This window comes from Monodelphis domestica, chromosome 1 (genome assembly GCF_027887165.1).
Source record: "Monodelphis domestica isolate mMonDom1 chromosome 1, mMonDom1.pri, whole genome shotgun sequence".
NCBI lineage: Eukaryota > Metazoa > Chordata > Mammalia > Didelphimorphia > Didelphidae > Monodelphis > Monodelphis domestica.
This window is the reverse complement of record NC_077227.1, coordinates 502,695,286-502,719,267: the sequence shown is the minus strand read 5'-3', so window position 1 is coordinate 502,719,267 and position 23,982 is coordinate 502,695,286. Positions and strand designations below refer to the sequence as shown.

The 23,982-nt window shown below is 46.2% G+C and overlaps 1 protein-coding gene across 3 annotated transcripts in view; it reads left to right on the top strand.

The window, feature by feature from the left end:
- Window positions 1-23,982, top strand: part of BCAS4 (breast carcinoma amplified sequence 4) — a 68,713-nt gene that overhangs the window by 39,338 nt on the left and 5,393 nt on the right. Inside the window, exon 5 of one of the 3 annotated variants that reach the window (XM_056812945.1) lies at window positions 74-5,419. The exons of the other annotated variants lie outside the window; for them this stretch is intronic. Coding sequence (XP_056668923.1) covers window positions 74-121 — 48 coding nt within the window. The 3' untranslated portion in view covers window positions 122-5,419. Of the gene's footprint in view, window positions 1-73; window positions 5,420-23,982 lie in introns of those variants that run through there. 3 annotated transcript variants of the gene reach the window in all.

Genomic DNA, 23,982 nt, shown 5'->3' with positions numbered 1-23,982 from the left:
TCTCCTGTACTTTTAAGCAAATGCTTGAATGACCCTCTTGTTGTTTTTCTTTTTCTGGTAACCCTATTGACAGCTCCCAATTGAAAAAAGAAAAGAAAAACCAAAGCCTTCCAACAGATGATCATAGCCAAACAAAACCAATTCCCCCACGGGCTGCGTGACAACGTCCGTCTCATTCTGCGTAGAAGCCTTTCCCAGGCTCTCTTCATTGTGGCGCCTTCCTTCCATTGAGTCTGTCCCCTTTATCCTGTATATCCCAGGGCATTTGTTTGCTTGTTGTCTCCGGATCGTCCTCTGCCTCCCTTTTGTGTCCCCAGCCCTTAGCACGGAGCCTGGCACATCGACTGCCTGGCTGCCAGGAGGTGCCAGGGTGCCTCAGTCTAGGACTTCTGGAGATACGTTTAGTCACCGCCGTCCCAGGAATTCTCAAGACTTTCCGTGCTGCTGTTCTTTAAATGATGCCTGGGCAGATGGTACGCCTGTTCTCCTCTCAGGTCACATCCGTCTTGCTTCGCAAGTTTCTCTGAAAATGGCCCCTTTTCATCATTTCTTAGGGTACTGTGATAAAGGATGGAAAGGCCTGCGATATGCAACATATCCTGTTGCATTCATGGCCGTCCGTTGCTTCGCTCTTACTTACTCAGTGGATGGGAACCCCCTTGGTTTCCAGTTCTCGCAGCAAATATTTGTTGGAGAAACAACTGGAGAAGCAAACGTAGACCTAAAACTCTTTGATTGCCTCCCCACGAAGCAAAAGGAACTCTAAGTGGCTGTTTGATTTCCGGCCCTCTTGATGCGCTCTGGCACCACGGGGGAGCTGGAGGACGGCTGGCCTGTCGGGACTCGGAATCCTTCCTGGACCCTGCTCTCCCTCCCCCCCCCCCCCCCCTGCCCCGCCGCTACCTGCCCTAACTCGTCCTGGGAGATGGTCCCTGCCTGCGGCTGATGAGTCAGCTGGAGAGGGAAGTCTAGAGGAGGGACCTTTCTCGGGGGTCAGGCTGGCGGGGAGCGCGGGAGAGTCCCCAGTCGTGTTCGTTTTCTCTTTTTCTTAGAATCCCATAAACCAACGTTTTGTTCCGTCCTGCGTCCATTCTCCTTTACTGTCTGGCCCCACAGCTTGTTCCTGAGGCCATCGTTCCCCTTACAGACCGTGGCCTGATCCGCTTAGGTGGGCCTAGTATCAGCCACGGACTTTTCCGGGTGAAATCCTCTGGCCTTCCCTCTCTCCCAAGCCCCCTCGCTGCCCCCGGAGAGGGGCCGAGCCAGAGCAAAGTACCCAGTCCGTCCCTCCATAGCTCGTTTTCACCTGACATCCAGGAGAGCCCGCAGGGGAAAGAAGGCCCGGGGAGGATCAGAGCCTTTCTCAAGCGCGAGGCAGGGCCCAGGGCCGGCTCCCACCCGGTCGCCAGACGGAATCGATAACTTCCCAGCATTGTTGGCTGTGTTAGGAGGCCATCTCCGGGACCAACTCCCTTCCCTCCCGCCTTCCCTCCATGATTCTTGACTTCTTTGAGTCCATCTCTGCCTCAGCTAGTCCTTTCTGCGGCCCAGCCTAGCTCTCCCCTCCTCATCCTCCTTGCCTTCGAAGAGTACCCCTCCCCCAACCTGGGGAGGAGACGGAAGGGGGATTGACAGCTCTGACAGCTCCTGGGCTGGGCCCCAGCTGCCTTTGAATTCAGGTCTGGGGTTAGCCACACCATTCCTGGACGCCCTCTCCTTTCCCCTCCCCCAAACGCTAGCCGAGGAGGTGTAGTCCAGTGCAGCTGCCGCTAGGGCCGTTCCAGGCTCGGGCTCCTTTGTACAAGGGGGAGGGGATAGAGGACCTCTTTGTGGGGCCTCGGGGAGGTTGGAGGAGGATTGGCCAGTTTGTTGGCCTTCTGTTCTATGTAGTAGCAGCTGCAGGAGCAGTCACCACCTTCAGGCTCAGGAGGCAGTGCAGACCCCCCCCCCTCCTCCCCTGCCTTGCTCTCACATCAACAATAATTGTGTGTGTGTGTGTGTGTGTGTGTGTGTGTGTGTGTGCTACATGGAATTGATGTGAAGGGAGACATGGTTCATTGGAAGGACCACTACTGTGCATTCAGAGGCAGAAGACCTGGTTCCATAAGGGCTGACTAAAGTTCTAGGTCTCTGGAGATTGATGATTCCCTTCTGGGGGAGGTCTATCTATCAGAGGAGGTGGCTGTGCTAAGGGACCCCTCGGGTCCAGGGCTACCATTCTGTGTTCTAGGCTCAGTGGATTCAACACCAAATCATTACCCGCCATGTACAGGGTGTTGTGCTTAGCTCTAAGAATATGAAAACAAAGATGGAACAGTTCCTTCCCTCAAGGAGCTCACATTCTGCTGCAACTTGAGGAGGGGCTTCAACACTCTGTTCTTAGGTTCCCCTTAGCTTGGACAGGTTCTTCAGACTCTAACATTTCATGAGGCTTCTGAGCAGATTTTTTTCTGATGGTGAACCTGTTAGAGACCAGGTGCCCAAACTGCATCCCTTGCTGCATGTGACCTGCCCCCTTACACTAGATGGGGAGGGATGAAGCACTCCCATTGGGCTGCTGGGCAGAGGGGCGGGTCATGGGAGAAATGTCCTCAGGCACCTGTGGAGAGGGGGAAGGGAGCAGCCCCCTCCAGCATGCGTGCCATAGGTTTGCCAATATGGCACTAACCTATACTAGCCATATCCTTCTCACTTCATTACAACTTTCTAGCATTATATCACAGTTCACTTTATACTTGGAGGCAGATTGAGGGAAATTGATGGTCGAGGCAATGAATTAAGGGCTGGCCTTGGAATAAGAAGTGCCTAAATTTAAGCCTTATCAATGGCACCTATTGGTAGTCCCCCTGGGCAAGTCTCTCATGTCCCAGACAACTCTCTAAAATCATAAATTGCAGAATAATTGCTGATCTGCACTATTAGAGGGAATTTTCTCATCTGAAATTCCTTATACCAATGACATTAGAAGTCTAAACAAAGGAAAAGTTAATAGAGGCAGAAAGAAGGTAAATGATTTGGCAAAGGTTGCACAGCAAACTTATAATAGAGCCAATAATAAATAAGTCCCTCATTCCCTACCCTTTCTCCTTATTTATTATAGAAATCAACCTTGTTCTAGGTATATAAAAATGTGGGTTTGGGAATGGCAGACATTCCTATAGACCAGTGATGGCAAACCTATGGCATGGGTGCCAGTGACGGCATGCAAAGCGCTCTCTGTGAGCATGTGCCACCCTGCCCCAGAGTTCATTACTAGAAAGCAGAGGGACTCAGGCAGAGTTGTTCCCCTCCCCCTCTCCACTGTGCCTGATGACATTTTTTCACATTCTCCACCCCTCTGCCCAGCAGCCAATGGGAGTGCTTCCTCCCCTGTGTGAGGTAACGCAGGAGCAGAGGGTGCCTGGCCCTCAATGGGGGGAAGGGTGTGGCACTTGGTCTGGAGGAGGGGGCATAGCACTTGGTCTGAGGGGTTGAGTGGGGGCAGGGCCCGGCACTCTGTCTCTAAAAGATTCACCATCAGTACAGTTATCAATATTATGGAAATAGGTCTTGATCAATGACACATGTAAAACCCAGTGGAACTGCGCGTTGGCTACAGGAGGGGGGTGGGAGGAGAGGAAGGAAAGAACATGAATCATGTAACCATGGAAAAATATTCTGAATTAAATAAATAAAAATTTTCAATAAAAAAAGTTAAAAAAATAAAAGATTTGCCATCACTGCTATAGACAATGCACCTGAAGGGCTTGTGGATGGCTGACAAAACCATATAATATATACCAGGAGAGCCAGGTTTTATTGTTAGCTCCAATATTACTAGCTGGTTGACCTTGAATAACATTATCTCCCTTCTATGGACCTCAATTTCCTCATCTGAGAAAAGGGGTAAGAATGAACTAAGATGATCTTAAAAGGACCTTCTAGCTCAAAAATTCAGGAACTAAGTCAGGACAGCTGGGTTCTAGTTCTGATCACCACTTTCTAGCCATGTGTCCACTTTCTCTTCTCTTAAAGGGGTATGGAATTCATACCTGCCTGCTTTAGGGGAGTAATTAGGAGGGAAGACCAAGGTATTATGCAGCTGAAAACATCTGGGAAAGCACAGGGTTCAGTATCAGTATGGGTTTTTATTAGATTTCCATTACCCCTCCCCCAAATTCTTTGTTTTTACTCTAAGTATTTTATATTTACTTATTCATGTTCATGTTATTTCCTCTGCTAAGGAAGCTCTTCATTTTTCTCTCTGTCCCCAGTGCCTAATACAGTTCCCAGAATATAGAAGATATTTCCACATACATTTGTACAATAGATGATTCTGGGGTGGATTTTGGAAGGAGGGAGAAGCTTGAGTGTTTAGGATGAATGTTCTTCCATGATGTTACCACAAACATTGCTCCTCTATGATTTTGGGTGCCTGGTACCCTGGGACCATCTGAAAATGGTAGAGTCGAGGAAAGGAACACTGTTCTGGCTGAAGCCAGAAGTCAGATGATTTACAGACGCATCAGGACAGGTTAACCATATGACCCTTATTGGAGGGTGGGAATGGGGAAGGGGTTTCTGGGCATGTGTCTTCCCTTTGAAACTTGAAAGAATATGAGGGAGAGAGAGAAAGAAAGACTCAGACCAAGGGAAAGATTGTTCTGTTGGGCCCTGCACACATTTTGTTCCATTGACAGTTCTAGGACATGACCACTTAGAGCTGATTTCTCCCAATGAGGGAGAAATTGTCAGCCATCCGCCAAGCTTCCTTTTGCCTGGAATCCACGCAGTGTGGAGGTGAGGGCAAATTGTGGGAGAGGTGGTCTTGCTAAGCATCATACCAGCCAGATGCTTTTTGGAGGAGGGCACCTAGCCCAGAGGACACAAACTTAGAGGGAGTAAGTTTCTCTACAGAGGGAGTCTGGCCCAGCAAGTTCATACAAAGAAAGAGGGAGCCTCACATCTGCAATACATTATCAGGGCAGGCGGCAGAAGCAGGAAAGTGTAAAAATGAACTAGAGACATCTCAGCTTGCTCCCCAGGCCATGAGGCTGTTCGTTCAGAATGCAGGAGGGAGACCAGGGGACGTGGATTGTCTTGGATAGCTTTCCTATTTGCCAAGAACCAGTCCCAGTCTAGTAAAGGCCCCAGGAACAGTATTCAGAATGCTCTAAGTTGCCTTTTTGCCCAGAAGCACAGAGTGAACCTTGCTAATTTGTTGTAAACCGCTGTTTGTTTTCCAGTGAGCCAAAACATCTTGTTCACGAGGTGTCATTTTGATTAATTTTTCCAATGGTTAAGAGCACAACTCTTTCCAAGGATGACTCTTTGGCTAATAACAAAACCACTTTGGGCCAAGTCCCAACACCAGGCTTCCAGAGTTGCACAAGCAGATTTTGCACAGGGAGAACTCTAGGGTATGTAAAGTCCTTGGCCCCTTGGAGAAAGAAGCACCAAGAGACACAGCTGGAAAACCTGGTCCCAGGTTCAGAAACCCCTATTAGGAAGAGCTCTCTCTTCCCAAAGTGGGTTAGATGGTCCTAGCATGGGATAGGTCTGCAAGCCAATTGACCTCTTCGATTATGTGAAAACAGGCTTTGAGAGTCAGTATTCCAGGCAGCTTGCCTCTATTTTCAGATGAAACAGTGATACTTATTGTAATCCTTCAACTTCCCCCAAGATCTTTGGGAAAGGGGTTGGGAGAAGGTCATAAGAAAATAGAACTTTGAATGTTAGAGCCAGGAGGATCCTTAGAACATACAATGTCAAAACTGTTAGGAACATGGAATGTGAAATCTAGAGGGGTCTTAGAATATAGAATACATATGAAGGACTTTATTTAGGCTATAGAATGTCAGAGCTGGAAGGAACCTTAGAATATAAAGTATAAGCACTAGATTGGCCCTTAGACCATAAAATATCAGAGTTGGGAGGGCAATAGAAACATCGGAGCTAGCAAGAAAGATAGAATGTCAGAACCGGAAGGGATCTTAAAATAGAGAATGTTAGTACGGGAATGGCCCTTGGAACATATTAGAGCTAAGAGGAAATGAGAGGGACCTTAGAGAGCATCTAACTCTACACTCTACCCCAAGTCACTTTTACTGACGCAGAACTTGAGATTCAGAGGGGGAAGTGACTTTCCCAAGGTCACCACGAACATGGATGGCAGAAAACTAGGACATTAAAACCCAGCCTTCTTGATTCTCATTTGCCCATTGCATCACCCAACTTGAACTTGATCAAAAAATGATTCATTCAACCCTGGTCCTGAATCCTTGTCCCCATAAGTCTTTGTTGATATGGTCCCTTTGGCGAGATCTGGCTCTGGCTGCCATAAGGAAGTGTTGAGGCCTTTCTTTTTCTGTGGTTGGGGCAGCCTTTCTGACTGTGATATAATGGAAGATGTAGGATAGGATGCTCTCCCCTATCTCTGCCTGTAGGAGTCGCAGCTGCCAACCGCTCAGTCTCCTCCCTATTAGAACCCCCACCTCCTCCCATCTCCACCCCAACACACACATACACACACACAGACACACACACACTCACTGGCGTGTGTGTCTCTCTCCCCCTCCCCCCACCAGCTCGGCACTGAGCTGCTCCCTGAGGCAGATTTCTTGCCTGGTGGAGTATCAGACGTGCAGAGGAGGCCTCTCCTTGCCTTCCCTTCCTTTCCCTTCCTCCTGTAGAATTTCCCTTTAGTGGCAATTCTGAGGAGGCATGATTTGGCTCTGGTTTTGTTCTCTGATGGTGAAGCCAGAGCAAGGAGAACAACACAAAGACTGAGAGATGTTTTAGTGTCTTTACTTAGCCATGATATATCTTTCTATCTCCCCCTCCCCCTTTCTCCTTCCTTCTTCTCCTTGGAGTCCTCTTCCCTTTTCTTCTCTCCTCCAGCTCTCTCTCTCTCTCTGTTTCTCTCTCTCTCTCTCTCTCTGTTTCTCTGTCTCTGTCTGTCTCTCTCTGTTTCTCTGTCTCTCTGCCTGTCTCTGTCTCTTTCTCTCTGTCCCTCTCTTGCTCTCTCTCTCTGCCTGTCTCTCTCTCTCTTTCTCTCTGTTCCTCTCTTGCTCTCTCTCTCTGTCTCTCTCCCCCTTCCCTCCCTTTTTTTTCTCTCTCCTTGTTATCTTCCTCACCCCTTAGACTGACTTCCTTCAAGGCTTAGCCTTAATGCTAAACCAGGGTACCTTTCTATCTCTCCTCCCCCCTTCTCTTTCCTTCTCCTTGTCATCCTTTTTCCTTTCCTTCTCTCCCCCATCACTCTCATTCTCTCTTCCTCACCCTTTCCTTCTCTCTTCCTCCTCCTGTTCTCCCCCTCCCTCCCTTCCTTCTTCCCGCTCTCTCTTGCCCTCCCTTCTCCCATCCCTCTCTCTCTTCTTCTTTTCTCTCTCTCCCTCTTCCCCTCCCTCCCTCCTCCCTCTCTGTGGTAAAAATGCAACATGAGCAGATGGCAAGTATTAACACAAAATCCAGGGTCTGAGCGGAGTGGATTTAACTATGTGCCTGGACCCAGGTTCTCTCTTCCCTGTCACTATCCCTCTCTTGCTCCTGAGCAGCGCACTCAGACCCCCACCCCAAAGGTGTTCAGTTAGATCAACAGTGTTTAGCAGGTAATGAATTTGTTCCACTCAGGATGTAGATGGGCAGAGGGTTCTGGAGGGATGGCTTCAGTTGCCAACTAACTGAACATTTGGAGGGAACACGCATTTGGGGAAAGGCTGACTGACTAAGAGAAGGTCCATCGAGGACAGTATCCTCAGGACACCAGGTGAAAAGCGACTTCCCCAGGCCATTGCCCTGTTTCCCCCTTTAATACCTTACATTTCCATTGTAGCTTGCATTTCTATAGTGCTTTACTGTTTATAAGTACTCTCTTCAGGATGACGAGGAAAGGGAGGGTGAGACAAAGGCGGAATCTGTCATGCTCCCTAGTCAGGAAACTCCCTCTGCTCTGCGCCTAACGGGTCAGTACCTTCTCTGAACTTCTGAGGCTTGGAGAGCTCTTTAGGGGCACGGAGATGTTCAGTGACTTGCCTAGAGCACACAGCTGGGAGGTATCAGAGGAAGGGCCTGACCCCAAGCCTTCCTGTCTAGGTCTCTCGCCACCATTTCATGTTGCCTCACAAAGACCCCAAAAGGTGTATAATACGATGATTCTTATATTTGATTCCCAGTTAAAGAGACTTGGAGGTTCTAGAGAGAAGTGACTGGCTCTTATAAAAGACAGTGGCAGAGCTGGGATTTGAACCCATGTCTGTTACTCTCATATCTATCCTTCCTCCCCTCCTCCCTTCCTTCTCTCTTTCCTTACCTGCTATCTTAGTATCAGTTCTAAGAAGAACAGCAAGGGCTAGGCAATTGGAGTTAAGTGACTTGCCCAGGGTCACACAGCTAGAATGTGTCCGAAGCCAGCTTTGAACCCAGATCCTCCGGACTCCAGACCTGCCTATCTATCTACTGTGCCATCTAGATGCCTCTCTCATCAGGCAACATTCATGGCAAACCAGTGGCTGGAAAGCTGTGAAGGGGCAGGAGCTTTACCCTACCTGGCATTTGAAAGATAAGTGTGATGTGGTAGCAAGAACACTGAATTTGGAATGTGAAGACAGACGGGGTTCAATATTCTGATGAGGCAAACCATCTCATTGTCACGAGCCACATTCGTCTTGTCTACAAGGTGAACAAAATGAGGTTTCCTGGCCTGCGGGCCAGACAAGGAGATGGACAGGAAAGTGCTCCGTGCCCCTGGGGGGCTGCAGAAATGCAGTGGGCAGAGAGGCGTGGGAATGCCCGAGTGGCCGCCGGGACACTTGTGAGGCCCTAACTTGGCTCGGGTGGGCGTATTTTGGCTTCCTCCCCTCATTTTCTGAGCAGCACTGGACTTCATTGGGATGGAACTCCTAGAGAGGCAAACTCCCTCCATCAAAGCGTGTAGGCAAGTCTCGCCCCGTAACTTGGTCCTAAGGGTTTGCAGAGTGCCTTCATTTATGATCTCATTTTATCCTCACAACCACCTTGTGAGACAGGTGTAATTATTATCATTTGACACCTGAAGAGAAGTTCACCTACAGGAGGTTAAGTGATGGGCCCAGGGACACATAGCTAGTGGCAGGTTTTGAACTCAGGTCTTCCTGACTCCAAGTTTAGCCCTCCACCTAGTGGCCTTTTTAGAGAGTCACTTGGGGCACTGAGATCAGTGATTTGCCCATGGTGGCACAGCCAGTATGTATCAGAGGAAAGAGTTGAACACTAGACTCCCTGAGTATAAGGCCAACTCTTCACCACGACTTACTCTCCCTCTGATCATCTCTGTCTTAGTAACAACACAGAAGAGCAAGTGCTAGGCAAGTAGAGTTAAGTGACTTGCCCAGGATCACACAGCTAGGAAGTGTCTGAGGCCAGATTTGAACTCAGGCTTCAGGACTCCAGGCACGGTGCTCTATCCACTGAACCACCTTGCTGCTCCTCATAAAGCTGCCTAGCTGCCTCCTGATCATCCCATTTTGCAGATGGAACCCAAGCTCTGCTAGGGCTCACCACACTGGAAAGGGTTCCAGCATGTACTTGGTGATGAAGTGTGTCTGTCACAGGAGGACCAGTTTGGTAAGTGCAGAGAGGCTTGTTGCCAGATCAACCACGGGGCGATGAATTCTTTTGGCCATAGCAACCCTCAAAGATGATCTAGTTGTTGTAGAGGGGCTGCTCCCTGCATTGTGGGAGGGAGGGTGCACATAGCTGTAATCCCTACATTTACTTGTGGTATGTGAATTTAATTTGATTAGGAGGCTAGTGTAGTCATGGAGAAACTGGAGAAATGGAGAATGGAGAAAATGGAGAAACTGACAATGTTTCCTGGTGCCGTGGATCACAGGATGGGTTTGGAGTCAAGAACACCCGAGTTCAAATCCTGCCTCAGACATTTACTGGCTATGTGATCCTGGGCAAGTCTCATCATCTTTCTCAGCCTTGCTTTCCTTATGAACAAAACGGGGATCATAGCAGCGCCCGCCTCTCAGGCTTGGGAAGATCAGATGAGATAACACAGATCAAGAATTGTGGAAACCTGAAAGCAGCATCTATAGTGATCATCGTTAGTATTATTGTTATCCTGGGGTGAGGTTGCTACCTTTCCCCGGCTACCCCTACCACCAGTGCCTCCCTGTCTGTTCTCTTCCTGTGAGGAGCCGTTGTGATTGTTCCATGTTTGTCCAGGGCAAGGGAATGCATGAGTTCCAGAAGTTGTGAGTCATGTCATTGAGCTTGTTGGGCTGCAGAGAGGGGATTGGCTTAGGATTGTTGCAAGCTCTGCTCAAAACTGTGCCTGATTAATATTTTACACAGCCTGCTCGCTCCTTTCTGTGCATGCAGCCCCCTTGTAAGCACTCTTGCATCTCCCACAATTTTTACTCTGATGTGCCATGGGCACCCACTCTTGGAGAACTGTCTGGGGGCGCCAGCCCTGTTATTATCATTTGTTCCTGTGGACCAGGAAATGACTCCAAAAGGGTTCTGGAGGAATCTTGGTCCCAGAAACGGACTTTTTTGGGTCATCCTTTGTGTTGATCGCTAATGGGTCATTTTGTTCTGTTTTAGTAGGAAGCAACCCTCAGTTTGTTTGGTGAATGCCAGTCTAGTTCTCGGGACACGGAGGTCCTCTGGTTTTGGGTGGGGGTGAAACAGATGACTTGACCGTACTCCTTTGTGGCTCACATCCTTAGGTGTTCCCAAAGGTTTTCCTTCTCTTTGGAATGAGTGTTTTCAGAACTGCCCTCATAGCTAGAGAGAGCAGGTGCAAATGTCATCAAGATTCCATTGAGCCTTTACAGAGACCACATTGTAGAGTGGAAAGGACAATGGCCTTGGAGTCAGGAGAGCTGTGGGTTCAAATCCCAACTCTGCCAGTCACCTGCTTTGGGATCATGGTAAGTTATGTTCCCTCTCTGGGCTTCCCATTCCTCCTCTGAAAGAGGCGGATAGGAATGCTAACCTTTCTACTTTATAGGTTTTTTGTGAGCCATGGAAAGCACTGCAGGAATGTGAGCTATCATGGACAGGCAGAGGAAAGGATGAAGGAAATTCTAGGTAGAGACAGCACTGAAACCAGAGGCTGCGAGTGGGGAGTAAGGAAGCCGGTGGGGTGCCCCGTCTGTGTAGAGTACGAGATGTGGTGGGAAGTGTTTAGAGTCAAATAAGATACCCAATTGTGGGGGGCCTTGAAAGCCAGGCAGAGTTTGGACGAGCCATGGTAGGCAGTAAGGAGACATCACAGATTCTTGAGTGGGGGATGTTGTAACATGTAGAAGGGATTTGATGCTGGCTTGGGATTATTTAGAACTTCGTTAGGTCATACGGACAACGAAGAGGTGACAATTATGCTTCTCAATGTTTCATACCCTGTGAGCTTTTTGTTTCTTTTTTGTTCTTCCAGGTGTTCTGGAGGAACTAGAGGCCCCTATGATGTCCCTTTGATGCCCCCTGAAGCTAGGGGAAACCCTTTAATTTGCTACCTTCAGGCTATGAAGTAAACCTTGACTCATTAAGCAATAATACCTTCCAGGTGGCTGTTTTGGTGTGATAATATCACACCTTGATGGGTGTTTTGGGGCCTAAGGTCAGACTGACTTTAACTATTATCTGAGAAGTATAATCATTAACTTGGGGAACATGAAGGGGAGCTTGAAGGAGCTTGCTCTGAAATGGAATTCAGAGAGCACGTAAAGGCCCTAGTTCTGTCCTGGGGATGCTGGCATGAATGACATCATCTGGAGCCAATCAGGAAGCCCTGGCTGGATCCAGCATTTGGAAATGGTTTTGGATCCCAGCTTCCCGTGCCCACTCCTAGGGGTTCTTCCTTCCCTGCGAGGCTCCAAGCAACACTTACTCTGTTAGCACGCTGGCAGCACGTGCCCCAGGTGGGGCATGATGGCGAGGACACAGCTGGAGAGCTCAGTCTTTGGGGTCTATAAGGATGACCAGGGCTTCTCAACCTGAGAATGCCATTTGCTTCTAGGATTTTCCTGCCTCCATTCTTCCCCTCAGTTGCCATCTAAAGCAACACTTCTTCCCTTACCTCATAATTACCCACTTTTAAGAGTTTAAACTCTTTAAGTTCACCCCATAAGAGGCAGTTTGGTATAGTATAATGGAAAGCATGCTGGAATCCAGAGCTCTAGGTTCAAGCCACCCCAGCCAGGGAAAGGGAAGGAAAGGATTTGGTGCCCCACTCTGTGCTAGCAAGCATTGTTTAGCACTTTGCAAATTTACTTGTCCCAACACCTGCTGGGCTGGTGCTATTGTTAATCTTATTTTACAATTGAGGAAACTGAGTCAGATAACAGGCAAGTGACTTGCCCAGGGCCATACAGCTAGTAAGGGTCTGGGGCGAAATTTGAACTCGGGTCTTCCTGACTCCAGGCCCAGCTCTCTATTCAGTAGCTGTGTGAAAGATGCTGTTTTGCCCACCTTAAAGGCCATGTAAATGGGAATACTTATTGACAAAATTACAGTAATCCTTCGAGGACGTTAGATCAATTCCTGTGTACCATTTGATTGAGTTGGAAACTGAGGCTCAGAGAGTTGAAGCACTTGGACTTGGAATACAGGTTGTCAAGTCTGGATTCGAACCCACGTCTGCCGGCTCTACGTACTGCAGTCTTCCCCCTGCACTGAGCCATCTGGCTGGTCCTGGATGTGGGAAGGCTCACATATCTTCCGGAAAGCTAGAGCGGGAGCTCCCCAGCCAATAGCCAAAGAGGAGCTTCCTGCCCTGCCCCTCCCCCCTGGAATATTCTCGGCTCCTAGGGCGGGTGGAGTCCGACTGCAGTGGCGTTGCGGAGGTTCGGGTCGGCCGTCCTGCCGCCGGCGCTTACTCCGCATTGTGTAGCTTAGTTCCCCGGCAGATCCAGCCTGCAGGAGTCACCCCGAGCCGCAGCCCATCCCCCCGCGCGCCTGCCATGCCAGCTCTGTGGGTTGCCTCCCCCCAGCCCCAGCGGCCCCCTCCCCCGCTCATACTCATACACAGACTATTTTTATTCTTCATTAGCTGTTCCGTGGGCAACCACCGGCTTGACCTGCGCTGGGCTCCTCGTAGGGGCGTGTGAGCGTGTCTCTAATCCTTACCTCTCTCCGCCTCGCTGCTTCCGTGCCCCTAGGTGGGCTTTAACCCTTTTACTGCCTCTTCCCTGCAACGTGCTCTCACTTTCCCCCTTCAGGCAGTCTGGGCCCCGGAAAGCCCGCTTCTTTGGGTCTTCACGTTTTCCTTTCCCAATAGGCAGCGGGATCACCAGCCCTAGGGGTGGGGGGTGGCCAAGGGCTTCGGCTCTTCCGCTTGCCTTCCCAGCCTCATGACTTTAGGCCTGGCCTGGGCCCGAGCCCCACTGCCCCCACTCGCTGGCTCCAGGAATGGAGGAAAGGGCAGCCCCGGCATGGCCCCGAGGTCGCCCCACGGGCTTCTCCAGAGCCAGCCGGCTCCCCATCGTCCTCGTTTCTAACGTTTGCCCTCAGGGCACCTGCCCAGGGAGCGTAGTGCGACCCCTGCGGCGGCGGCGGCGGCGGCGCTGGGCTGCCAGGGATACACGCGGAGACCTGTATCAAGGGGACAGGGAGAGCTCGGGGTTCGGCCTCGATCCTGCATGATCGCTCTTCTTAGGACTCCCTTTGGAGAGTCAGATGGGGGTGGAGAGAACCCTAGATTGGAAGAGGCCAGTTTGCCTTTCAGCTCTGCTACTCTTTAGCCGCGTGACCTTAGGCAAGTCACTACTCCGAGGGCCTGAGCTTCCTGATTTGTAAAAGGAGGGCTTTGGCCTGGAAGATCTCTGAAGGGACCTTAGAGCTCCAAATTCTGCCATCTCCCTCCCTTTTTTTAACCATCTTCCATGATCTCTCCTTTCTTTTTCCTCATCTCCTCCCTTTCCCTCTCCCTCTCTCCCTGTCTCTCCTTATAAGAGGACATTTCTTGCTTTTCTTCTCTCTAAGCTCTCTTTCACCTTTCCTTTTCCCTCCCCCTCTTCCTCTCCCTTCCTTGTTACCTTGTTTGTTACTTTCTTAACCTTGGTAACAGATCCTTTACATACAGAAGAAACTTCAATGGATAAAATGTCTTCATCAGATTAGAAAAACATATTGGTGTGAATGGTGTTGTAAACGGGCCTCAGCATTAATCCTCTGGGTGGTGTATGGGACCAAGAGAGATTTAATCAATTAATTCACTAACAGGTAAATACAGCAGCTGCTCTTCAGGCTGAGGCTTCTTGCTCTTAGGAACCTCTGTAGGCCCATTCGCCTCCTACTTTGTAGCTGGGTGCTTTGGTCTTTCAAAGGGTGGGGATGCCATTTCTGAGTTTGCTTACTTTCACTTTGGGAAGAAGCAGTGACAGGGCAGGACCAGAACTTGCAGTAAGAGAGGTGGAGGGGTGGGTGGGAGTGGTACCAGGATGTTAGGGTGGGTTCAGATTGTCTCTGTTCAGAAGGACCTGAGAAGGATCATTTACTGTTGTCAGCCCTAGCCATTCCTCTAGCACCCTTCATCCAGGGCTGAGGAGGAACAGTTAGTGATTGGCAAACAACAGTCTTTATTTTATTTTATTTTTAAAACCCTTACTGTCTGTCTTGGAGCTTCAAGGCAGAAGGGTGCTAGGGCTAGACAATGGCAGTTAAGTGACTTGCCCAGGGTCATACAGCTGGGAAGTGTCTGAGGCCAGATTTGAACCCAGGACCTCCCACCTCTAGGCCTGGCTCTCAATCCACTGAGCCACCCAGCTTCCCCCAACCAGACAGTAGTCTTTAAAGACAAGATAGAGCAGTGATGGTGAATCTGTGGCACAGGTGCCAAAGATGGCATGCAGAGCACTCTGTGGGCATGTGGCTGCCCCACTCCCCAGTTTGTTATTAGAAAGGCAGAGGGACTCGGGCAGAGCTGCTCCACTCCCCTCCCCACCATGCCTGTTGACATTTTTTCACATCCCCACCTCTCTGACTAGCAACCCAATGGGAATTTTTCCTCCCTCCCCTGTATGGGGCAAGGGGGTGCAGGGCACCCAGCATGTGGTGGGGAGGAGCACAACACATGGTCTTTGTGGGGGGCAGGGCCCGGTACTCCGTGTCTAAAACATTTGCCATCACTGAGATAGTGGGGCACATCTCTTTTCTATGAGAGAATTTCAGCTCATCTCTGGGAGGACTGCTGCTGGTTAGGGGGACAGAGTCCTGATGATAAAGTGTCCTAAGGGGGCTTCTGTAATTGAGTGCACTAGCTAGGGTAAGCTCCAATTGACCATCTATTCTCATCCTTATTATTTGGTTATTTAAATAATGGCTGTTGGTCCCATTCTGGACTGTTGGCACATTTTGGTGACCTTTCCAGAGCCTTCAAAAAGTGGTAAGCCTCAGTAATGTTTGCTTTTTTTTGTCCTTAAGGCTGGTTGTTATTTTCAACACTGTCTTGATGATCCTGAGGTTTTAATGAGGGCAACCAGATAAACAGACCATTAGATTGAGAATAATGTGTCAAGAAAAATCTATTAACATATTCATCTTTGTTGAACATTAGTCATTTGTTGGACATTATCTAGCCACTGGCTATTAACATATTGGATATAGGATGTAAGAATTGAGAAATGGAAGAGACCTTAGAGATCCGTTATCTTCCCCAACCATCTCATGAAGTCATTTGTGCTTGGTAACAAATAGCCAGATGAGGAGCCTAAGCCTGAGTTCGTTGGGGTCTTATGGGTCAAGAACTTTCATTATGACAGGTCCAAACTTTAATCATTCATTCCTTTGGTTAGTCGGGAATCCCATCTTTCCTAAACATCTAAGCCTGTACAATCCTTGAGTGTATGATATTTTTAATTAGGAGTTTGGCTTTTCCATTAAGCCATCAGGGCCATGGTGACTGGAGTTGAGGATGTTATAAAGTTATAAAGCATATAAACCATGCCCTTATAGCTAGACTAAATCAGAAATGGTGGTTAGGTCACTGGACTAGTATTGGATAGAAAGATGAGGGTTCTAGAGAAGACAGAGCAAATAGGAAGTGAATCTAGAATCAAGAATTTTCAGCAGTCAAGAGTTCCACATGATGGATCAGTCTCAAACACTAGCACGGAAGTAGAGACAGGTTCATTGAGAGTGAGAGAGAATTCTGGAGTTGGAGCCAAGCTGACCTGGTTCAGATCCTGCTGCTGATGCTTGTTTTGTGACTTTGGCTGGGTGAGTCACCTAAGTTTTCTCAGCCTCAATGACCTCATCTGTAAAATGAGATTATTTTCTCCTGGTTCTGCTGCCAGACCATTCCTCAGTGCCCTTAGCTGTATCTTTACCCTAGTCAAGCCCTCAAACCAAAGGTGTCCCACAGAACTCTTTTCTGAGCTTGCCCCTCTTCCATACTGCTTCATTCCGTCATCTTTGGCTGCATTCTGCAAAGCTGCCAGCAGCTCACATCTCCAATTGCTTAGTAGACATCTCAAACTGGAAGTCTAATTGACATCTTCAATTCAACGTGCCCAAAACAGGTATTCCCACCCACCCCAACCCTCTTCAGACTTTCCTATCACTGTCAAGGGCACCCCCATTCTCCCAGTCCTACAGACTTGCATTCTTCATGTCATTCTCAACTTGCCACTGTTTCTTGCCTCCCATATTCAATGTTTTGCTAATGCCTCTTAGGTTCATATTTGCAAAGTGTCATGAATTCACCCTGCTCTCTTCTATACTGCCACCACCCTGGTGCAGGTCCTCCTCCCTTCTTGCTTTAGATTATTGCAGTCGCCTGCTGGTGGATGGGCTTGCCTCAGTGGGGTCTCTTCCCACTCCAGTCTACCCCTCTCTTCATACACCACTGTGATTTTCCTCATGTCACTTCCCACCCCCACTCAAACTCCAGTGATTTCCTCTCACCTACAGGTTGACATAGAGAATCCTCTGGGTTACGAAGCGCTTTTTCTTTTATTTTTAAAGCCTTATCTTTCATCTTAGAATCAATATTGTGTATTGGTTCCAAAGCAGAAGAGCCATAAGGGCTGGGCAATGGGGGTTAAGTGACTTGTCCAGGATTACAACAGCTGGGAAGTGTCTGAGGCCACTTTTGAACCTCCCATCTCTAGGACTGGTTCTCCATCCACTGAGCCACCCATCTGCCCCCTACAAAGCCCTTTTGTAACCCAACCCCTCTCCACACCTTTCCAGTCTTCTTCAGCCTCATTCTCTTTTGTTGTAAGTTCCCTGAGGCCAGGGATTGCCTTTGGCTTATTTTTGTATCCCCAATGCCTAGCACAGAGCCAAGTACACAGTAGGTACTTAATAAATGCTTACTGCATGCCTGCCAGACTAAAGAGCCTCCAAACAGTCCAGTTCTGGATCTCTGATCTGTGTAATACTTTCCTGAGCTTTTGGGCTTGTTTCTTTTGACTCAAGTTTCATGGTGATTATCATGATTAATATTGCTAATAATGCTAATAATAATTGACATTCGTGCCCTGCTTTTAACAGTTACAATGTGATTTATTATTTTCTTTTCTCTTTATAATGTGCTTTCTAGACATTATTTCATTTGATCTTTCTAATAACCCTGGAAGGTGGGTACTACAGCTGATAGTATTTCACGCCACCCCACCCCCCAGACACACACACACACACACACATCATCCCATCTACATATAAGAGAAATAGCCTGAGAGGTGGTTTGCTCAGGATCTTATAGACAGTAAATACCAGCTCTTGGAATCAATACCCTTTCTGTTGCCCTGCTGAGTAACTCTGAGACATTCACTTTCACTGCCTTTCACCTCAGTTTTAGCTTTAAAATGTAGATAATAATACTCATCCCACTACCTATCTTCCAGATTTGTTGGGAAGAAAATACTTTTCAAACTTTAGTGCTATGGAAATGTGTTATTATCATAATAATCCATCAATCTGACTCTTAAATTATATTCTCAGCTCTTCTTCTCTGAAGGACATGACAAGTCTGGATTCTTCTAAATGGTTTCTGGGAAGTAACACTTGATATCTCATAGAATAATAGGAATTTGAACTAGAAGTTACCTTAAATCATTCTCTTCCTTTACCTTCCAACCTAATTTTATAGAAGAGAAAATTGGGGCCCAGAGGGAGGAAGTGAATTGCCTAAGGTTACATAATTGTAGCAGAATTTGAACCCAGATCTTTTGACTCCAAATCTCTTTCAAGCTATATGAGGCGATTTTGTATTGCCTATTTTAAAAAATGAAATGAGCTACATACATATGCAATGATTTGTGAATGTCTTTTTTAGAGTAGAATTCTACTTCTGGAGTAGAATTTTAAAAGGAGACAGCCTGGCCATCAATTATTGTCTCCATCTGATTCTGACAAAGGGCTCTTGAATCTTTCCCATTGGCTGTTCCTTTAGTCAATGAAATTCTCTCTGTATAGAATGAGTCCAGTGGGGAGGGAAAATCTCCATTGCATTTTACAAAGTTGCCACCAGCCATTTAACCCTCTAGGCAGGACTCCATATGCAGTATTTTTGCACAGAGGAAGGAATGTTGCTCCATTTGGGAATGGCCTCCTCCAAGGTTCCTAGCCCATGGACATAGCCACTCCCCTAGTCCCAAGAGTTAGTCCCAAGAGTTGCAATAGTGACAGTGCAAGGGGGAGAGGTATGGTAAAGAAGCAAAGTCACCAACATTCTTAGTCGACCCGCTCACTTTGTAGTTCCAGAAGGTCAGGATTGGTTGTAGTTATTATCACTTTAAATAGGATATTGGGCAATTGTGGAATCTGGAAAGGTAAAATATTAAGAATATAGCTGTAAAAATTCACATTTAGATAGAGCATTCCTTACACCATTCCTGTGAAGTAAGTAGTTCAAAGACAGATTTAAAGGATCTGTAGTTGGAAAGAACATTGAAGACCATCTCATCCAACTATTTCATTTAAATTTGAAGGAACTGTGGTCCATGGAGAAGAAATGATTTGCCCATAATGGCATAGCTGGCTAGTCCAGCCAACATTTGACCTTTTGTCTTCTATCTCCAAACCCACTTCTCTTATGCTATTATTGATGCTTTGAAGAGGAAGGAACTGAGGTTTCAAGAAGTTAACTTGTTATATGGTACAGAGTAAGTGGCAAGGTGAGGATTTCATTCTCCCTCTGACTCCTTATGCCAAGTTTAGTGTTTTGTTGCAAAAAGGCTGTATGGTGTGAGATGCAGAGTTAGAAGACCTTAGACAATTTACTTCACTTTTCTGGACCTCAGTTTCTTCATCTTTAAAATGAGGGTAGATTTAAAATGAAACCTCTTCTTGGAAACTTTCTCCTGACAGAGTAGAAAGTTGAGCTAGTTTGATCTCAAAAGTGATAAGATTGGACTTAATAGTCTGGAGTCTCCTCAGCCTAAAAATCTGTGCTATTAGAAAGGCCTACAGTCAAGTGAAACAAAATTATGTAGGGCATGTAAGGAATGGCGTGATGGATACCAGCTTGTTTAGGATGTCGTGCATGTATACCACTGTTATCCCCTGGCAGAGCAGTGGCCAGGGAGAAGGAGTACAGTACTTGGAATCCCCACCACCATTAAGCTTTACAAATATTCTCTCATTTTATCTTCACGATGGTTCTGGGAGGTAGGCATTATTATTAGAACAGAGGCTTCATGACTTTCCCTGGGTCATCCCTGGTAAAGCATTAGAAAGGCTCTCTGGGCGTTGGTTCAGTGGTAGGAGATGGTGACAAGGTCTGTCCAGGAGCAGAAGGAGGAAGGTGCTTCTGAGAGTAGCTGTAGCACAGAGGGGCCCCCATGTGCCTACATTTCCTGCTGTAACATGTGGGATTGCTGCCCAGAGGAGGTGGCCATGTTCCCACACTGAGTTCAGTGGTTGAGGCCATGCTGTGGGAGGCAGGATAGCCACACCCTAGCCTGACATAATAGGTTAGGAAAGGGGGGGAGGTTGAGACAAGTATGCAGGCTTGGCAGCTGATCCTCAGCTGTTTTCAATCCTTTCGGGCACTAGGTAGGAAAGGCAATCCTATTGAAGACAATAAGAACCCTGATGACACTGGTGATCTTAGACCAGCTACTTTGCCTCCAAAGATAGTTTAGCTTCCTTGAAGGACAGAGACTCTCTCATTTTTGTATCGAGTCCTCAACATCTACCCAAGATCCTAGCACATAGTAGGCACTTCATAAATGCTTGTTGACTATGAATTAATAGACTGACAGAAAAAATAGGCTAAATTGAACTTGAAAGCTTGAACAAAGTTGTCTCTGTGGCAGAACAAAACCGTATCATAGAGTTGAGGGAACACTTAGAATCATGATGCTCCTGGGCTTTTGATTCAGGGGTGTCCTGAAGCTAGCTCAAGCTGGCTGCAGAGAGCCAATTGTAAAATTTTCATAGTGAGAATGAACACCTTAGAGATCAGCAAATGCTACAAATAAGGGCTTGATTTCTTGTTCCATTGAGTTAAGATAGTGATGAAAAACACGTTAATAATACGGATTAAACTTAGAAAGTCCTGCATACATATAATTTTTTTGAGGGTCAGCACAATACTGCTGCTATTCCTTTTTGGCTTTGGGCATAATAAGTTTGTGGTCATTATTTAGACAAAAAAATGCTAATGTGATTTTAGGCTGCATTAAGAAGGCCATAGTCTTCATAGGGCATGAATAGACAGTTTTCAGATAAAGAAATCAAAACTATCAATAATCACATGAAAAAGTGTTCTAAATCCCTCCTGATTAGAGAAATGCAAATCAAAACAACTCTGAGGTAACATCTCATACCTAGCAGATTGGCCAATAGGACAGTAAAGGAAGATAATAAATGTCGCAGGGGATGTGACAAAACTGGGACACTAATACATTTCTGGTGGAGTTGTGAATTGATCCAACCATTCTATAAGGCAATTTGGAACTATGCCCAAAGGGTTTTAAAAGGATGCATGCCCTTTGACCCAGCCATATCACTACTGCGTTTGTATCCCAAAGAGATAAAAAAAATGTTTGTACAAAAATATTCATAGCTGCGCTCTTTGTGGTGGCAAAAAATTGGAAAATGAGGGGGTGTCCCTTCATTGGGGAATGGCTGAACACATTGTGGTATCTGTTGGTGATGGAGTTGTGCTGAAAGGAATGAACTGAAGGATCTCTACATGAACTGGAAGAATCTCAGTGAACTGATACAGAGTGAAATGAGCAGAACCAGGAGAACATGGTACACAGAATCAGAAACATTGTGGTACAATCAAATGTAATAGACCCTGCTACTAATAGCAATGCAGTGACCCAGGACAATTCTGAGGGACTTGTGAGAAAGAACGCTATCCACATCCAAAGGAAGAACTGTGGGAGCAGAAACACAGAAGAAAAACATATGATTTATCATGTGGTTCTATGGGTATATGATTGGGGGTTTTGGTTTTAAAAGATCACTCCATTTCAAATATGAATAATATGGAAATAGGTTGACTGACTGAATTGCATTTGGGAAATTATTCCACACTTTCAATAATCCCATCTGAAATTAAAATCCATCTTTTTTATCACCATTATTCTTCTGGTGATGTTATTTGGGCACAAATCACAGAATATCACAGTATCTGAAAAATTAGAATTGCAAGTGTCCAGAAGATGGTTAATAGCAATGGAAAGGATGGATGGGCAATGGAGAGATATATAATGAGCAAAAGTAGATTGTGGAATGATAATGATGATGATTTCTGTGCAGCGAGTAGTAGGAAAGAAACCATCTAGGATCTTAATGATTGAAAAAAGAGGTGAACTGGTCATATAATGAGAGCTAGGTATAATAGTGTTGCACTGGTGTCAATGAGAAATTATTATAAGACCTAGAAGAAATCCCTTGAGGAGATTTCACTGGGAAGAAATGGGCAGAATGACCCAGGTTGAGGAGGCATACATGCTCTCTATGTTACTGAGATCCCAGATCCATTAAAGTATTAAAATATAAGCTTTCATTCTACTTAAAGGGGGGAATACACTTATTTTTTTATAAGCATTTATTTTTTTAAAAGTTAATTTACTTAGTCATTTTAGAACATTGGGGAATACATTTATGGTGCTACACGCTAGGGTGATAGAAATAGATGAAGAACAGTTTAAAGAAACTCATGATTTTCCAATAGATAAGTGGTCCAAGGATAGGAATGGGAAGTTTTTAGAAGAAGAAATGCAAACACTCAGTAACCATATGAAAGAATGCTCCAAATCACTAAAAATAAGAAAAATGCAAATTAAAAGTTTTCCATTTTCATTTTACTCCTAGAAGATTGGTAAAGGTGCCTAAATATGAAAATGGCAAATACTAGAGAAGTTAGTTGTAGGAAGACAGGAACACAGATGATGTTAGTTAGAGTTGCCAATTGGTACAATGGATCTGGAAACAACATGGAATTTTACTAAAAAAGACACTATTATATGTACTCTTACCTTTTATCTTAATAACAAGTCAAAGACAGACCAACAAGGGCTAGGCAAATGGGGTTCAGTGACTTGCCCAGTGTCATACAGCTAGAAAATGTTTGAGGCTAGGTCCTTTGGATTCTAGGCCAGGCTTTCTATCAACTATCCCATCTAGCTGCCCCTGTACATGCTCTTTAACCTAGAGATATGACTACTAGGAATATACCACAAGGAGGTCAAAGGCAGATGGAAAAGGTTGCATGTATACAAAACTATATGTAGGAGCATTTAAAAAAAATTAAGTTTAATATTTTCCCATGGTTACATGGTTCGTGTTCTTTCCTTCCTCTCCTCCCACTTCCACTTGGTTTTTACATGTGTCACTGATCAAGACCTATTTCCATATTATTACTGTTTGCATTAGGGTGATTCTTTAGAGTCTATCCCCAATCATATCCCCATTGACCCATGTGATCAAGCAGTTGTTTTTTTTTTCTGTGTTTCTACTCCCAGTTCTTCTTCTGGATGTGGATAGTGTCTTTCTCATAAGACCCTCAGATTTCTCCTTGATCCCTGCAGGTTGTTCAGGGACATTACACTGCCACTAATAGAGAAGTCCATTACGTTCGATTATACCACAGTGTATTAGTCTCTGTGTACAATGTTCTCCTGGTTCTGCTCCTCTCACTCTGCATCACTTCCTGGAGGTTGTTCCAGTTCACATGGAATTCCTCCAGTTCATCATTCCTTTGAGCACAATAGTATTTCATCACCAACAGACACCACAATTTTGTTCAAACATTCCCCAATCAAAGGGCATCCCCTCATTTTTCATTTTTTTGCCACCACAAAGAGAGTGGCTACAAATAGCATTTTTTTTTTAAACCCTTACCTTCCGTCTTGGAGTCAATACTGGGTATTGGCTCCAAGGCAGAAGAGTGGTAAGGGCTAGGCAATGGGGGTCAAGTGACTTGCCTAGGGTCACACAGCTAGGAAGTGGCCGAGGCCAGATTTGAACCTAGGACCTCCCGTCTCTAGGCTTGGTTCTCAATCCACTGAGCTACCCAGCTGCCCCCAAATAGCATTTTTTAATGGCAGCAGTGAACTATAGGGTCCACTGACTGGAGAATGGCTGAACAAATTTTGTTATATGAATATAATATTTTTATGCCTTGAAAAATGATAGATATAAAGAATTTGGAGAAAATTGGGGAGATTTGTATGAACTGAAGGAAAGTGAAGTAAGCAGAACAGTTTACATGGAGAACAGAAGTTTACAGTGATACATAGAAGAAAGTGTAAAAAGACTAGTCAGTGATCAATCTTGACCTCAGAGAATTCACAAAGAAGCAAACTTCTTGCCACTTGATAGAAAAGAGTTGGACTCTTAAGTGCAAAATGAGGCAGGCATTTGCAGGCATGTTTATGTGGTGGTTTGTTAATTGTACATATTTGTTACAAGGGAATATATGAGTGAGTGGGGAGGCTACTGGAGAGTAACAATGATATATATAAAAAGAACATCAATAAAATATTGGGGAAAATCAATGAAGGACATATATCCAAGAGGACATTTCCCTAATGATTCCTTCTTTAG